Source organism: Hippoglossus hippoglossus, chromosome 11 (genome assembly GCF_009819705.1).
Source record: "Hippoglossus hippoglossus isolate fHipHip1 chromosome 11, fHipHip1.pri, whole genome shotgun sequence".
NCBI classification, from domain to species: Eukaryota; Metazoa; Chordata; class Actinopteri; order Pleuronectiformes; family Pleuronectidae; genus Hippoglossus; species Hippoglossus hippoglossus.
Genome location: NC_047161.1, coordinates 3,561,675 through 3,579,783, shown reverse-complemented (window position 1 = coordinate 3,579,783; position 18,109 = coordinate 3,561,675). Strand labels below are relative to the sequence as shown.

At 42.0% G+C, this 18,109-nt stretch overlaps 2 protein-coding genes across 3 annotated transcripts in view; one reads left to right on the top strand and one right to left on the bottom strand.

Annotated features, from left to right (window-relative positions):
• The window catches only part of nfatc1 (nuclear factor of activated T cells 1), a 37,258-nt gene extending 28,146 nt beyond the window's left edge, over positions 1-9,112 (top strand). Inside the window, exon 10 of the mRNA XM_034599670.1 lies at positions 7,656-9,112. Coding sequence (XP_034455561.1) covers positions 7,656-7,711 — 56 coding nt within the window. The 3' untranslated portion in view covers positions 7,712-9,112. The remainder of the gene's footprint in view (positions 1-7,655) is intronic.
• Positions 9,113-12,638: 3,526 nt separating this feature from the next.
• On the bottom strand, positions 12,639-17,385 carry si:ch73-196l6.5 (riboflavin transporter 2). 2 transcript variants are annotated; one of them, XM_034599675.1, is made up of 4 exons: positions 17,248-17,385; positions 14,358-15,370; positions 13,263-13,386; positions 12,810-13,155 (listed from the first exon to the last, which is right to left on the bottom strand). In XM_034599675.1, exons 2-4 carry the CDS (start codon positions 15,350-15,352, stop codon positions 12,946-12,948), a joined length of 1,329 nt encoding a protein of 442 aa, XP_034455566.1. In that variant the 5' UTR covers positions 15,353-15,370; positions 17,248-17,385; the 3' UTR covers positions 12,810-12,945. The 2 variants fall into 2 exon arrangements, with proteins under 2 accessions (XP_034455567.1, XP_034455566.1); XM_034599676.1 differs by lacking the exon at positions 17,248-17,385 and having other exon boundaries at positions 12,639-13,155; positions 14,358-15,352.
• Positions 17,386-18,109: the final 724 nt, after the last annotated feature.

The following is an 18,109-nucleotide window of genomic DNA, read 5'->3' as shown; positions in this document are numbered from 1 at the left end:
TTATCATGAAACTTGGAGGAAGGATGCGGTGAAGGTCGGGGGAGAAGACCTTCAATTTGGGGGTGAATCCAGAAATCCATCTTTCAGGGAATAGTTCATTTAACTTGATGAAAGAAATCAGGCTTTAGGCATGTTTTAGTAATTTGGTGCAGATCCAAATACAAATCAGAATCTATTGACTGTTGAGATGAAGGTTTGCACTATAGGTTTGTATTCTACATGTTAGAATGTCCTGTCACTGCAGGAGAAGAACATCGTTGTAGGAGAGATGTGCCAAGACTTTCATTATTGCTTTTACTTTACTGGAATAGAATCCATCAAAAGCCCTGCATGTTTAATATCCCCTCACGTTTGTGGTGCGTCTTTCCTTTGCGTTCAGCTTTATTCATCGTCTAACTATTAATTGGATCAAAGATGCCGGGTGGTCCTGTGTTTGATATATGTGGCTTTAAACCCTGAATGAGACGAGGGCCCAAATCTCCCTGATAAAATAAATGCTTTTTTTATTTTTTTTTAACGCTCTTTATTTATCTCAGAGCGAGCAGGATTTTAGGAGCAGAGTTTATGATCTCACCGCTGTGGCCCTCCGCGCTCACCACAGAGGTTTCGGGGGCCGCGTGCTCTGCGCTGCTGTGATTTGAAATAAATTGGATAAATTATCTTCCTCCGGGCAAGAAAAAACACAGCCCCGGCCGTGCGTACAGTCCCCGTGAGGACAGGAGCGCAGTAAATGAAGAAACACTAACCAGCAGCTATCAGCGCACGGAGCGGCGCGGCTTTGATCCGTCACCAGAGCCCCTGCTGAACCGTCTGGCCCGAGCTTCCTGACGATGGCGAGCGAGACGGGCTCGTCGGGCCGCAGACTGCGAGGCTCAGACTGTTCCCATGCCACTTCCTGTGAGCAGTCTGGGTAAATACATTAACACTTGTTAGCTCTGTCTGCGGGGATGTTTGGCTGGATTCAGAGAATTCATCCGTAATCGTGCTGTGACTGGTGCCACCGCCGCGCACGTCTCTTGAGGAGTTTTTGGAGCTTCAGACGAGCTGCAGTTAAGTGAAAGAAAAAAAGAATTCAAGGTATTAAAGTGAATCACCACGACTGTATAATGGGTTTTTCTGAGGTAGTGGGCCCATAATTACTCTTGTTTTCATTGGAAAATTGAAGGACATTTTTCTCACTTTAACATTCCCAACGCAATGCGGCTTCTCACTTCATTAAAACCTTTGGCAGACTTCGACAGGACTTTACGGCCTCGCTCAGGTGCGGCGTTACCGTGGTTTCTTGTCGTGGACGCTTGTTAAACGTCAGACAACGACACCGGACACTTTTCACGAGCTAGGACCCTGAATGTCACAGAGTTTGGGGCGAAGTAGACACCACTAATTTAAACACACGTGCAACAAGTAGCAGCAGTAAACCTGACAGTCGGGTGATTTGAATCTACCTCCCAAACCTTGTTGTCGCCCCGCGGCCCTGCTACCTTGTCTGTGTTTGTGCAGCCCTCTCCCACTCATCCCCCCTCGGTTAAACATTTATTCACACCGTCCCCTGAGAGGTTACAAACATGTCTGCTCATGGAAAGTGTGAATCATATTCTCTGGCCCGGAGCCGGAGCTATAGGGTGCGCGCTCCGACCCTCCTCCGCCGAGGCCCGGGACCGAGAGGAGATGGAGGCCGGCCACGCCGCCATAAAACTTGCTGACTGGAGGGGGTTGCAATGCTTCCCTTTGGCCCGCGGCGAGTCTGGGAGAGGTGGCCAAAGCCATACGTTATCCTGCACAGTAGTGCGCCGAAGACTTTTGTCAGCGGTGAGGTAACATGAGCGAAACATGTGCATTTTCAAGCCCGACCGGAGCCAAGCAGCATTACGACATGCTTTTTATGGCGTGCTGTGGCCTTGTTAGATGTCAGGGCGGCGTAATTGATGAGCGGAGTCTCTGGACGATCACAGGCAAAGTATTTGAGAGTAAACTGTGAGTCGAGAGACTGAGGCTGAATCGGATTTCAAACTGAGCAACTCACTCGCTTCCTCAAATTGTTTGCAGCCACTGCTTTCAAAAAGGAGATGATTCATCATTAGTTGTGTGTGTGTTCAAAATATACCACATTATTTATATATATAGTATAAAGTAAACCACAGTAGAGTACATACATATATAGTACTTTCTTACTGACTTTACACATGCTGTTATGGTTTGAATCAACTATTCACCAAATGTGTAGGGATCATATTAATCAATATCCACATCTGTTATGTATTACTATAGTTACCACTCACAGATATTGATTCATTACTAAACACAGTATGATGTAATACAACAGCCCTGCAGTCAAAAATAACGTATAAAGGTCAAGTGTGTTTTATTCTTTGTGCTTTGAGACTTTATTATGAGTGTTTCTTATATTCGATCATTTAAACATATGGAGGATCATGAATGTGAGACACACGTTACACTTTTCATACAATCGACTCTGGAGTCTGGAGCAACACTTTGTTTACGCGGGCACGTCGGTTAGTGACGGACAGGTACGCCGACCAATCATTTAATTCAGCCTAAATGAAATGATTATTACAAAGAAGATCAGGACAGGGAAATAAAATGTGTTTCAGAAACAAATGACTTGTTTGTGGCTGATCGTGTTCTGAAGCGTCAGGATTGTGATTCACAACTTACTTCTGTAGTTCTACAGTTTTTCTTTCTCTTCATGTCTTCACTTTATTATAGAACAGTTGTTCTGAGTTGAGTCACAGCACGAGTTTTGCATTTTTCTGGTCACCGGTTGTGCAAACGAACGTGATATTGTGATAATATTTGTCCTGAAGTCTTCTCTGTTCGCGTCACTCTTTGTCGAGGATTATCTCGTCTTAAATGACACCTGAGTGAAAACCTTAAAGAAATAAAAAGGCTGGCGGAGGCTGCAGTGAACTACAGAACGGCTCAGTGGGACCGACCCCGTTACGCAGTAGAAGCCTCGTAACGGGGGCCAAGAACATCTCGTGGCTTGTGGCCTGGACTTGACGTGGCAGTAGATGGAGTGGGGGGGGGGGGGGAGTTTGTGGCACTTTTTCTCTCATTGTCTCAGCTCTGGTCTCTCAGCTGATTTATCCACGGAGGCAGTTGAATATCTCACCGGCGGATCGGTTCCCTTTGTAGAGTTGTGTTGTTGCAGGCCGGGTCGTGTTGACGCGTTCTGGACCCTAATGAGTCAAACGGTGCCGTCCTGCTAATTGTTTTGGAGTTCCTCGTTTGCCGGGGGTTTCCTGGTCGGAGCGCTGGGCTGTATCAGTCGGCTCCAGCTGCTGTCGACCTCCGTGGAACAGGAAACCAGTTCCTGGATTACTTCATATCAAACGCCACCTTCCTGCTCATGTTACACACACAGAATAACAAAGTTTCTCCCTAACGACGCAGGGCCTCATGGGGAAGTAGCAGCAAAGCTCTCAGGATATCCAAAAGTGATATTTGGTTTGTATATGGAGTTATAAGTATATAAGATAAATATTAAAGAATAAAGCTATTATTTCCAATACCCCAAATAATATACAATGTAGTATATACTAATAATATTCTACCATCCTCCAGGCCTGTATTGTCTCATAAACAATCCGACCACAAGTTCCATTGAGAAGCTTTTCTGGAGCTTTCACTCATGTAACATTGTTTTATTCAAATTTAATCATTTGGAGTCAAATAGACGATAAAGTACCATAATACCATATCCACGCCCTAAAGTTTAGGGCGTGGATAACTTGTGATTGACACATAGTAATATCCAATTGGTGGCCGTGTAGCGTCATCGAGCTCGCAGTCAGGCTCCACCCCCTGCGCTTCCAAATATGGTTACTTCTGGTTTCAAAAAACCAAGATGGCGTTGGACAAAAATGCCAAAACTCACGGGCTTCAAAAGTGGCAGCTCACAAACCTAACGCCCACATTCTCCCCTTCGAAGTTACGTCCAAAATAATAGAGTAGTTTCTTTTCTCAAAATAAAACTTAAAACAAACGAACAAACACTATAAAAGTCCCCCTCTCGGTTTGCTCAAACGTTTCTCTTGAGCAAATCAATGCGGGCAAAGAGCCACATGACACAGATGTCACACTGGGGCTGCATGGGCTTATTTTTAGGATCTTTGTTGTACACACACTTACAGATCAATAGATTGACTCTTTTTCAATTAGATCCTCCGCATCAAATGTGACAGCACAGTGAAAAGTGGGTCATGGCAACGGACACACAAACAGTAAACGCTGTGGCCTCAGTTGGATCAAAGCTTCACTGTCTAGTTTTCCTTGGTTTCATATCAGAATAAATATCTTTTTAGCGTTTTCTTTTTTTTTTTTTTAAGTTGTGTTGAAGCAGCTTCTCCACATGTGGCGAACGATGTGGTGTAAAAATATCTTAATGCCGTAACTCATCTGTGATTCTGAAAGGTGCCAGACAGGTCTGACGACGTCTCGGCCTCCTGGCTCGAAGTTAGTGTTTTAAAAGTTAATGTAATAACGTCCCCTTGAGGTTTGAAGTTATCCCTCCACCTCCAGATGCTCGGGAGGTCACAGCCGGATCAGACGGAGGAGCACAGGTCAGTCGGTTCAGCCTGAACTGGAGCCGAGGTCTGTTTGTTTCTTCTGCTTCAATATGTCTTATTGGTCGGATTCTCACATTCACGCGGCTGCTGTCCTGATGTGGCACGTTAGAAATCATCTCGTCTTACCGTTACCACAACAGAGCAGATACTGATGACGAGTCCAGGCAAAGTGATTTAGAGCATCAGAATATAAACGCCACTGCAGAGTTTCCTCCACGCGGACAAGTTCTGCACCAAGAAACAAGTCTGTGAATCGCACCTCGTCTCCAGGGCTCAGTGTGTGTCCGTGTGTTTCTGTGACACTCGTGTGAGGTCGATGCTGTGACGCTGTTATCAAACCTCTCAGGAGATCTCCATGTTTGCTTTATCACCTCCGCCTCATTTGTTTGTTGACGACTTACTACTTGACGAATCATAAGTATATAAATATATATTATAACTGTTATATTGGTGGGAGGATCAGTGGGCCGATCCAGGATTTATTATTAAAGATTTGCCATTTCTTGACATCTTCACTTATTTCCCAGCGAGTAATTCTCCGATCTTAATGATAATAATCAGACACATTGAGGGAACTGATATTTCTGGGTGTGTGACATTTGGAGCAGCTTGGATTTAAGGGGGGGGGGGCTGTGGTGGAGGCATGAGCTCTATATTAATATCATAATAATCCAAACACACATTAAAGTCATGTGTAAACGAACGATCTGTGTAACTGCTGAGGAAAGCTCGATTATCACACTTTCTGAACCTCAGATTTCAGAGTAATGATGACACACGTTTATGTTTTGTTTTTTTACCATGGTAGCCTCCCACGCAGGGTTTGTGTGCGTGTGTGTTTGTTGTGTGTTTGTTGCGAGGCGTCTACACCCCCTCGTCTTTTTTCGTGATAGGAAGTGAGAGGTATTTCTGGTAGGAAGCGGCTGTGCCAGTGCTGGGTCACCGGGGGGGGAAGGGCTCCTCCGCTGCCTGGGATGAAAATACATTTGATATAAAAGGAAAATAGTCCCTCCATTGTGTGTGTGTGTGTGTGTGTGTGTGTTCGGGGGGATCTCAGGATTCCAGATTGCTTTTCCAGCGTCCAGTCACTCGGAGGGAATTCCTCTCCTGCTGGCTTGGATTCTCAGGGTCCCCCCCCCCCCCCCCCCCCCCCACCCCCACATATCTCATCTTGAACCTGAACCAAGACGCTGATTAGAAAAGTGAGAAGCAGATTAAAGGAGGAGAAGCTGCAGGGACCGTGTGTTCAAAGTGAAAAATGAGTTCACAGATGAAAACAGTAAAGGCTAATGAAAGAAGGAGCGTCTCTCTCCTCTGTGGTGAGGCGGATAAAGATGGTTTCCTTCTCTCCCGTGTTATCAGTGGATCTTTATTTTGTGGTGAGCCTGCAGCGTTGCTCTTGGATCGTCTCACCTCTATCAGCACAGAGCGGATTCAACCTGATAAACAAGTGCACCTGGATCCTGCACAGACGACAGGAGGTTGCATCATCCCTCGTGATAACAAACATCTGGGGATCTCCGATGTGAAGTGATTTGATTCTGTTGGCTCCGAGGGAACAGCAGACGGCTGTAACTATACAGCTCGGAGAATTGTGTTCCCACAGGTGGAAATGGTAACTTAGAGTCACATGAGTTTAAAGTACTAGATTAACAAAGAGTTCAGCAAGGCGCCAACCTTGATCTTGTGAAACCACATCATAATCAGCTACTTCCAGATTTCTATTTGGACCAAATTGCACAAGCTCATAAATATCAATCCTCACATCAAGATTCATGAATTATTCTCTTGAAAATTGGTTAAAACGACCAAAAATTCCAAAGAAAGTGAAAACATTTCCTTGAATTTTATGGGTTATTTCTTGGCCAATGTTTCATTCTTCCACCAAGTTTCATGGAAGTCAATTCACTTGTTTAATCATAATTCTGTCGACAAAGAAACAAACTAGAACGTCCCTCAGTTGAGCGCAGACCTCTACCAAGGCCTGACAACCTTTAAAATCTATCAAATTTCATATTACTTCCCTAAATTTGCCTAATTTTCTTTTTTAAATCAAGATCTGTGAATGATTCTCTGGGAAATTTGTTAAAATCTTTAAAAAAAACACCCTCATCACATCTCGCAATGTTCAAAGTGAAAACAATCCTGTATCCACCTGAGATCAGGATCCACTCCAAAGTTTAATATTTTGTGTTAAACCGTTTTGTCGTTTTTTGTGTAATCCTGCTCACAAACAAGCAAACAAGCGAACAGGGGGTGAAAACATAACCTCCCGTAACCTCCCTGTGGTTAATCATCACCCGACTCTGCAGTTTCCATCTGTTTTATTATCCTTCAGCTCATTGTTTTGGTTTTTTCAGATCCAGTTGTGTCATGTTTGTGTTTCACTGTTTTCAGACAAAGAAAAAAAACAACAACAACACTGGTCACTCTCTGCCTAACACAGAAAAAGATGGCCGACACTTTGAGATCTGCTCCCAAATGTATTTGTTTCTTTCTTTCTCCTAAATCAGTTTAGTCGTTTCTGAGTAAACCTGCTGATGAACAGACATAATAGAAACACGACCTCCTTGATGAGAGGACTGAAGCATTTAGCAGCTAAGAGACACACATTTCCCTGAGCAGCAGGAGGAGACCAAGTAAAAGAAGCAAATATCCAACTTATAATCCATCACAGCAGGTTTTAATACGTCAATATAATGTTTGTTGCCACTGAAAAAAAAGTCTTCAAGATGTTATTCAAACAGTAAAATGTCCCGACTCAATAATCAACTGTCAAAGTTTAAGTTGGAAAAGTCTGTTATTTTCTAAAAGCTTCAACGTGCCTGTGTGTGTGTGTGTTTGATGTGATTTTATCGAAGTTAATAACTCAATCATCAATATCAACAGATGCTAAACTCTGATGTTTGCATGGAAACAAGTGACTAAAGCCCAGATGCATTTAAAAAAGGTTTTTGTTCATTGTTCCCTTCTCTTTTATTTTCTCAGCCTGTACAGATGTTCTGCTGCTTTATTCTGTGCAACCCTCCACGTAGTGACCGTGCGTTTCTCTCGTTTCCTCCGCAGTCAACGAGATCATCAGGAACGACCTGTCGAGCATCACGGTCCACAGCCACGCGTAGTTTCCTGTGCCCTCACAGAACTGACAGTAAAAACAATGCCCGGACCACAGCGTGCAGGAAACAGCTGAGGGAAATTGCAAGAGGAACAAATGTAAATGTTTTTTGTCCAGACGACCAGGGTCCAACGCGTGCCTTGTTTTTCATATATTCCGCCTTTATGCAGAAATTTATCCAAGGAATAAATCCCATGACTGAGTTTTGAGTATGTAGCACCCACAGCTGCCGACCCCCCCCCCCCCCCCCCCCCCTGCGACAAAGTACGCTTTTAGAGGACCAAGAATTGTTTTATACGTTTCTTTTCATTTGTTTGTAAATGATCCAGTGCCTATGTGTTGTGTAATTTTGTATGTACAGTGTCTGCGGTGCTTCAGTTTGCATATCTGGCTTTAAAGAGAGAGAGAGAGAGAAGTGCCTTCGACTGGACGAGAGAAAGATGAGGCCTCAGTTTTAAAACTTTTTTTTAAATGAGTGAGATGATGCAACTTTAGCCACATGTGACAATTATGGGGGGGTGATGGTAAATGCTAAGAGACAATTTAACACAAGCACAAACAGATCGTTAATAATATAAGGTGAGGGGGAACAATGTCCATTATACAGTCATATTTGACATTAGCTGACATTAGCCACCATAAGCTACAGGTCAGAACAGACCAAATAAAGTCGTAACTTATTTCCAAAGTTGCTTTTCAATCATCATCACGTCTGTAGGAACTTTAACGATTAATAAAAGTGAGTATTTTCTCGTATTCACAGGCGACAATCAGCACTTAACCACTAAACCTGTGGTGTTAGTCGTAGTTACTGAAGTTTTTTTTTGTCATTTGAAGTCAAACAAATTACGGCAAAACATTTCAGCTCATGTTTCTCAAACCAAGTGGCTTTACCTTGATGCACTATTGACGATAATGAGTCGGTTTTTTTTTTAGATAAAAACAACAAATAAAATGCACGACAAACCGACTTTAACGGTGAAACGATAAAAAAATCATCTCAGTTGTGACGAAGCTCGACTCTTATTCCTCCCTGGACGCTTTGCACCCGGCAGGTGGCATCGCTCCAAGAATGTAAACAATCAGCGTCGTCCAAAGAATCCTTTATAACGGTGAAACAGCAATATATGAATTCTTCTGTCTTTTGTATTTTCATATTTATTCTCTCAGCATGTGCTCTGTTTATCATACAGCTTCTTTTACACGGTTACTCTTATAAAACACACACACACTCTCGTTTCCCAGTTTTCTGTGTATTTATGAGTCTTAATTCCCGAGGGGCATGAAAGAAGAAGCCATACCGACGTGTTTACCAAGGAGGTTGTTTTTTTATCGTGAGTCTGTAACGCTCAGTTCAGCTTTGTGATGTATTGTGTGTATTTGTCAATAAATACGCCTTCATCTCTTCCATCTGTGCAAAGTCTGTCTCCTCACATTAAATATCAGAGTGACCAGGAGGGAATTCTGGTATTTTTCACTTCGCATTTATAAATGTGAGCGTGTAAAAATGAAGGGTACTTACAGAAGTATTTGAAATTGGTCCAGGAGACGATCTCTGCCGTGACAGCAGCTGTGGCTACAATGTTAATCCAATGGGGCAACTGCGACGGTCCGAGGAATTTCCTCTAAAAAGGGATTTTTCTTTCACCGATAAAAAGGCTCAAATTGTCTTTCTGGGTCTTTGCTAAGAGTCTGGTAACAATTCACGTTATTATTAAATGGTGGAGCAACAGTTGGAGGACATTTTGTGGACTGTCGCAGTTGCCCCGTGAGATTACAAGTCATTTTATAGCTTCTGTGTTAAAAATCGGTTGAATTCTAATTCGAGATATTTGCCCAATAGATGTTTTAAAGTAGAGCGTCGTTAAAAACAAACCGATACGCTTGTAAATTTAAAGTAATATGAAACTAAATGAGAACAACGTGAGTAATGTGCAGAGAAAGGCTTGAAACCCAGAAGATTTTAGGCCTCAACATGAAATAATACAATTTTAATAAAGGAAAAGTTATTTAGATAAACTTGGGTTATTGGAAAAATGGTATTAAACCAAAATCTGAAAATCAGCAATTAAATAATCTGCATTTTATTTCTTTGGACAAATGAAACCATCAGAGGGAACAGGAGAAGGAAGTGTTTTGTTTTGAGTTCCTGCTGGATTCCGCTGCAGAAAACAACATAAACGTCAAATCACTTTCTCCTGCATCTATAAACTTTCTATATAAAGAATCTATAACACTGACGTCTTCTGTTCTGATACTGTTCAAGCTTTCTCTACGACAGGGGGAGGATCTACGAAGTCGTGGTGCACACTGACACCCTGTGGTCTCTCTAATAACCACAACACACATTATATTTTATTCTTTACTCTTTAATCTTAAATATGTTTTAATCATTCTCAGCACCGGCACATGCGTTTCTTTTTCACGCTCGCTCGTGTCACATTCTGCTCCCGCACGGAAACTCGGCTTTTAAGAAAATCAGGACGTGTTCGAGTCTCAGTTTGTGGGTTTAGCTCGACGTCCTCGCACCTGTTTCACATCTATTATGGAAATCAGGTGTCATCGGTGTGTAAATCATTCTGCTCCCGACTCTGACGTCCGAGCAGCAGCCGAGCGGGTGAGACTTCAAATCTCAATATGATTATGACATTTCTTTTTATATTTAGAGTTTCATGAATAGTTTTTTTTTTGGGAACAAGAGATTTAAAACAATATTCAACAGGTTCAGTGTTTGTTCTGTTTGCTTTCACTCCTGTTTTTAATATTTGTTTTTGAGAATAAAGTAGTTTTTCTTTTATTATCTGTTTATTCTGTCTCAGCTCAACATACTTGATATAACTTTTAATGCTTATTAGACAAGATTAAGTGAAATTCGATAGAAAATAATGTAGGTTCAGAAAATGGCAGAAATATAACGACAAACAGCTTCAGGCCTGAAAAATGTCGATGAATTTCTGTATTTCTATAAAATCCGCAGACTTTTAAAAGATGAAATTATAAGATCATAATGATTTCTCTTCTTTCAGCTCTGATCCACACTCTGATAAGATGAATGTGTCACGCGAGCTCGTCACCCGCAACTCCAGCAAACCAGAGTGCGTGTGTGTCGAGGGTTCTGTGGTTTTTCTCTCAATGGTCGACATCATCACTTTTCTCACCGGTCAACCTGTGGTCGTCACGCTGCTGTGGACCATCCTCACCTCCAGGAAGACTCCAGACATCCTGAATTTTCACTTAGCCCTTTTCCACAACTTGCAGTACTTGATCTCCCTCGTACATCTCTGCTTCCTCTTTCTTGTGCGAGACGAGCAGTGGAAGGTCTTCAACTTTCTGCTTCTGTATGCACAGACCGGAGGGCCCATGAGTTTGGGTTTCATCTGCTTCCAGAGGTACGTTGCGGTGATTCACCCGACGTCCTACCCTCTGCTGAAGAAGCACAGATACAGGGAGGCTTGTGTGGCGACGGTGTGGCTCTTCTCTTTGTCCTTCGCCGTCACAAATGTTTTGGGTTCAGAGTCCATCGCCCCTGTCGCCAAGGCCTTCTTCAAGAATTTCCCGTTTTTTGTGATGATAGCCATGACGTGTATGATGGTGCACTCCACCATCCAAACCATCAGGATGCTGAAGAAGCCCGGCCCAGAGAGCAACAAGATGAATCCGGCCAAGAGGAGAGCCATCAACGCCGTCCGAGCCACGTCCGCCATCACCTTGTGTTTTTACTTTCCAGTCACTTTGATGGCAAAGATCCAAACTACGTGCAAATTTGCCTGCCAGACAGCACCTTTCAGTTTTCTCCTGTTGTCTGCTGCGAGTGTTGTGCATCCGCTGTGTCACCTCTCCACCCTAAGAAAGTTGTTCGCCTGCTGCAAGTGTGAGGAAAAACCCAGACGCCCGTAGAGCTCATTTCTCCCACAAGGCCCAACGGTCCCTGAATCCATCAAGCTGCAGCAAATTCCACATCGACCTCAGTCCCCCTGAATAATATAATTCATCAAGATCCACAAATTACTACCTGCGAAATCGTCAATGTTAAAGAGAGTGAGGAGAAATTCCTGGATCTGCACCAAATGTAATGGTTTCTTTCTTGACTAATTCAACAAAAATGTCCCATCACCTGAACTCAGAATTAGAGAACACATTCTATGTTTCTGTATTTATCTCATATTTGTTATAATCATAACCAAAAATAGGGGGTTCAGTGACTTCTTTTGAATCACTTCTTAAAACCCATTTTTATTGACTTGCTTTTATGTGCTGTCATATATTCCTATAGTTCTTATTAATATGTTTAATGTTTTTATGTGATGCTGTTTTCTTATCGCTTTTATTTCTTTGTCTTTTAAACCCCTGTGAATAAAGGTGATATATAAATAAAGTTATTTATTCATTATTATTATTATTATAATCCTGGAGTACAGTTGATATGATGATGTACATTATCATCACATGATACTATCATGATGAATATATTGTATAAATTAAGATGACTTCATACTTTTAGAGTTGATTTGAGTTTATATATTGTTTTGCTTCAGTGTGTGATGAATATGAAAAGATGTATTAGAGATAATTTGATGTTTTCACGCTGAGCTGCAGACAATAAAACATTGTGTCTACAAATGTCACAAATAAAAGACACACGTGTTGCATGTTTCTTCATTAATACGGGTTTATACCTTCATGATGTAATATAATATATCATCAGTAAACAACAGGATTAAAACACATCTCAATAAAAAAGTTATTCATTCAGTTACAAGCAAACCGGTCAATTCAAATAAACAAGTTCAGTCTATAGACAAATAAGAAAGAAAAGCCTCACACAGTTAAGTAAAGGAAGTAAAGGAAGTTTGAAATTATTATTTTCCTCTAGCGCCTCCTGGGGTTTATTCTTTATCGGTTGTTTTCCTTTTGTGCTGAAATGTGAATTGTGAATAACTTTAATCACAAATTTTCTTCTTTCATTTTTATAATTTTATTCAATACTTACGTTGATAATTTGTCTGTTAAATGGACTTTTACTCCTGGCAGAGGTTTAAGTTTTCAACAAATGTAAATAGAGATCTACAGACACATTTATAACAAAGTATATATTCAAATTACATCGTACTTTTTGTTTTTCTAACAAATGAAATTCAAACGTCTCCACGTTTATACATCACGAGGAGGAAAAAGTCTTTCAAACTGATTCTCACGTCGTTTCCCCTGAAGTCAGGAGGGAAATCAGTGCATGCTCATAGTTTAGGGACACTTTGTGTTGCACGGGTCCCCCGATGAGAAGAAGCTGTACACGCTGACCAGTGGAAACATGGTCACGGCCCCCAGCAGGGAGCCCAACTGCACCACAGCTCCGCACCACACCAGAGCGCTGTGGCCCTCGTCACGCAGGATCACGCCGATAATCACCTTCACGTAGGACAGAGTGAGGATGAAGACGATCCAGGCCAACACCTGTGGGACAGAGACAGGAGGGCAGGACATTCCCAAACTGGATTCCTTCCTTTATCTCGTCTTTTCACTGGTTTATAAGAAGATGTGTAACTTGAGAGTGTACTCACTATGATGACACCACCCGAGGTATCATTAACCAGCAGAGGACATGGACTCAACACCGCCGTGCCCATTATGTAAGCTCCAGCTCCAGTGCCGACCACGGTGAGAGCTGCCATCAGCAGCAGGGATCTGTGGGGGCACACAGGTTCAGATCTGATTCTGGAGCCAGGATCTACTGTTATTTGACAAAAGCATCACTGCACAAAACCCGGGTTTAACAATGTGTAGCAGCACAATGTGAACAGTAAGAATCTGTGGAAAGTCTGAGTGGTGCAGGAGCAAAGTGCATCTAAATGTTAACTGGAATGAACCAACAGTCCCTTAAATTCATCCAAGTTGCATCAGATCGTAGATTTTACTCGTCTAAATACGTCTGATTTGTTTCGTCCAGATCCGTTAATCACTCTCTGTTCAAATTGGTGAAGATACCGTCGCCCGATTTCGCAAAAGAAAGTAAAGAAAAGTTCCTGGATGAGCCACAAACTTTAGTTGGTTCATTCTTGGCCTGAGTCCCAGCTTTCCATCAAGTTTTGTTGGAAACTATTAACTAGTTTTTTGTGTAATTCTGCTGACAAACAAATAACTAAACCAACCAACAAGCTGACGGAGAAGCATGACCTCCCAATGATGACTTTCCAGGAAGTGGTTCTTTGAAATTCCCCAGAATTAAGAGGCTGGTTTATTATTAATTGAAGCGACATTCTCATTATTCTTTCATTAAACTTTGTGTCGGCAAAGATTGACATGATTCATCCTAATTCAGTTTATTGACTCTTTCTTAGTGAAAAGTTCTAATCAACATTTTCGAAATCAATGTCAGTCTCTGGAAACTACATTTCACTCATATTATTTGCACAAAAACAACAAAAAAACATTTAAGAATGATAAAACTCACATTTTACAAAAATAAAATAACATAAGTACTTTATTTTCCTCTAGCGCCTCCTGGGGTTTATTCTTTATCGGTAGTTTTCCTTTTATGCTGAAGCCTCAAAGGCAAAGTTGTGATTTTGAGGTTATAGAAATAAAAACTAACTTTTTTGACCATGAGCCCTTTATTGTGTCGATTATTGTGTCGATTACAGCTGACGACCACTGACCTTATCGGGAGGAACATGGCGATGAAGCAGGCCAGGGGGTTGGACACGGCGGCCATGGTGGCTGACAGGTGATAGACCTTGTTTCCGTACGGCATGCAAGAGTACGACTGCACCGAGGGAAGCACCACGTTGGTCAGAGCGTTGGCCCAGGCCAGAATCACAAAGATGTAGAACACCTGCATCCAGCTGTAAGCGCCGGTGCCAAAACTGTTCTGGTTCGGGGGTTTGTACGGATCCATCATCGGCTTCTGCTCGACCAACTGTCTGTTTTTCTGCGATTTCTCTTTCACGCCGTTGGTGTATCGGCCGGTGGGATGCTCTCGGGCCACGGCGGGGTGGTAGTTCAGCAGCAGGAAGGCCCCCAGGCTCACCAGCATCATGGCGCTCAGGAAGAAGAAAAACACCTCAGCCGAGAAGTTTGCTGGCTGATACTGGGCCTGGAGGTCAAAGGTCACCGAGCCGTTCAGGCTGTGGTTCAGAGACTGTGTGTTGTTTAAGCAGTGGACCACGCCAACGCCCTGGACTAAAGCCACCAGAGCAGGCAGCAGGCCGCTCACCCCCTCCCCAATGTAGTAGGTGGTTAGATACTGAGGCTTGAGGCGCATCATGAAGGGCAGGAAGGTGACGGAGGACGTGCAGTCGACGGTAGCGAGGAAGAAAGTCAAGACGAGGAGGGCGACACTGCGACTGACGCCTGCCACGACAACCGTCTCCTTCCAGAAGAAACCCAGCAGGAAACTGGCCACGGTGCCCAGAACGATGATCACGTATATGACCGCCGTCTCATTCAGGGCGCCGGGCCGGAAGCGATGCATCAGGGTGACGAAGAGAGGCCCGACGTTGGCCATCTGGATGAGGATCGAGAGGTAGGAGGGCAGGTACCATCCCTCGGGGATCTGGGGGACGATCAGGGGCAGCTCCACCCACAGGCCGTTGATGGAAACCCAGGAGCCCATCCCGAAGAGAACCGCCAACAGGTGCGTGAGGAGCGACATGGTTCAGGTGGTTTTCCTCTAGAAAAAAACAAAAAGTCAAGTTTCTTTGTCAAATAGATGCCGACCTTAAATTCACGACTGGATTCGCAAAACTTAGACCTCAAGTCCGAAACAGAAAGGTTTTCTACACGTTAGCCGCACGGATGCAAGATGAAAAAGGTCACTTGTTCCACCATATTGGTTTTATTATCTCAACTGTGATACATTTTTTGTTATGGATGAATCCTTCAGACTTAAATTTTTATGTAACATAATGCAATTGACGATTTTCAAGAAATTAAGTTCTGGCTTTGATGTTCCTTCGATTAAAAATCCTTTATTCATTTAGCTCCATATCAGGTAAACAGTTTAATTTGTCTTATATTGAAAACCTGTCTCTGCTGTTTTTGTACTTAGACAGTAAAAACAGTCTTTGTGCCAAGATGGAGAACATCAGCATGTTAACATTGTTGTTATACATATATTAGCATGCTAAAGTTAGCATTTAGCTCAAAGTGCCTTTAGGCTCCCAGGGCCACCAGGCTGCTGACTCTTTGTCTTCTTATGTAACGGATGTTAAACTTTATTCTTTATCTATTCAAGCCATAAACTATATAGCTGCTGGCTGTTGCTCATTATAGAACATTTAGTTAGCCATCCTCAAACGCTAGGAAATTCTGCAACAAGAACATTTGGCTGCAGAAATATAACATCTCTGGAAAATCCACGCACAGAAACATTTCCTGATTATGTCAGACTTTGTTTATTAACTAAAGAACGGACGGTGCATGTTGATACATGCTGGTCGCTGGTAAATCTGAGTCTGAGGTGCACAGAAAGGCAGAAATGTGAAACTTGTTTGTATGTAAGCATAGTATAATTAAACATTTCAACATCTATAAATAAAGTTAAAGTTTTCAGCAATAATTTCTTTAGGAGGAAATAATTAGATATAATCATTTGAAAATAAGTTTTTCTTTACATTTGAGGATCTCAACCTCAATGTTCTAAAAACAATGTGTTCAAATATCAAATCAAAACAAATTAGTAAAGGTATTCTAAAGTGTGTATTTATAAGAGTTGAGGTTTAAGATGAAAGAAAGTTGTAAAGTCTGCTCACGGTGTGGATCAGGAGTTGGATCAGGTTTGTCATTATAGTAAATCTATGTCCTTATAAGGAACAACAACAAACAGGTGTGTGTTTGTTTGTCTCGTCCTTTGTTGCTGAGCAGAGACTGAGAATTATTCACAGTGAGTAAATACCAGTCAACAGAGGGTTAACTCAACATTAATGTGTCACCAGGAGGAAGAATTCTCCTCCAACTCTTCCTAAAGGTTCAATCTGTGACTCCTACATGTGGTTAATGTGTATTGTTTATTGTCTAAAGATACGCTCTCTTCTTTCTTCAGTAGACGTCTAACCTTTTATCATGTGCAGATTCTCAGACGGTCACATGACGTGAAACATTATAGATTAAATGTTGAAAACCTCCGGTGCAAAGTGTTCAAGTTATTTCATTTGATCGCAGGCAGCGTGTGGGTTAAACCTACAACATGGAGCATGACCAGCTGCTATACTGGTAACTATTACATAACCTAAGAAAACATCTGACCAGTACATTGTTTATTGAAAAAGAAACCATAGAGGCAAAAATAATACAGAGAGTCCTGCGTTGTGTGAGAAGAACTATCAATTAGTTCTGGAAGTGCAATCATAAAGATCAAAAAGAAATGTCTTTGAAAGGGAGACAGATCAAGAACATAGCAATATAATATATCAAATCTGCAAAATTTGAAAACATCAATAATAAGTAGAAAAAAGTTAAATCCACACGTCTCCTCCTTTTCTCTTTTTACAGCAACTTCAAATGATTAATGTAAAAAAGATGAAAGTTTGCATCCCTGACGATACTCACACGTCTGGTGGAGAGATCTCTGCAGAGAGAGAGGAGCCACAGTCCTGTGCAGTAAAGTGTGTGTGCGCCGGGGATCAAACCCTCCTGTGGGCGAGTGGGTGTGAGACCACGTAGCCAACCATGACAAATGTTTGGTTAACTAGTCAGCGTCTTAACCTCAAGCTCCGTCCCCGTCCGGACTTCAGATCATCACGACTCTCAATCACAGATTTGTGATTCCTGAGGCAACAACATCTGAGGGAGCCACTCAAGAATCTGCAGAATTTATTAATTCTGCTTAAGGGGATCATGGGAGCAGAGGTGTTTACGGCCGCTCAGTTGCACAACGACACAATTCATCGTTTGAGTAGCGACGCACAAAGTATTAGAAAATCCCTAATTCATTGTTTCAGAAAAGAAAACAGATTATTATAACGTTATGTAATCATTCAAAAACAAAAAAACTCAAACTACCAAGAGCAAATGTGAGATAAGTCCAGAGATCATAAGCTGACAATCGTTTTCCAAGTGTTGTGAAGAATAGTTTGACATTATTTGCTTTATTATCAAGAGTTGGTGCAGTTCAGAGATAAAAATACATTATTTCTGTTACACTTCAGAATTTGTAAAATGACGTGTTGCTGAGCTTTGGTGGTGTTGTTGTAAAATGCTGTTAAACTTTGGACAGAGTCAGACTGTTCTAACACTTTTCAGTCAAGTTTCTTTTCTTATCAGATGTTATGAGTTTTACTAACAAATAAAGCTCATTTATAAATTATTCTTTTTATCTTTATCATTTCCACCTGTGGTAACAATGTACAGCAAATGATTAATTACATTAAAGTACCATCACAAGTTCAATTTATAAATAGTCATATCTATC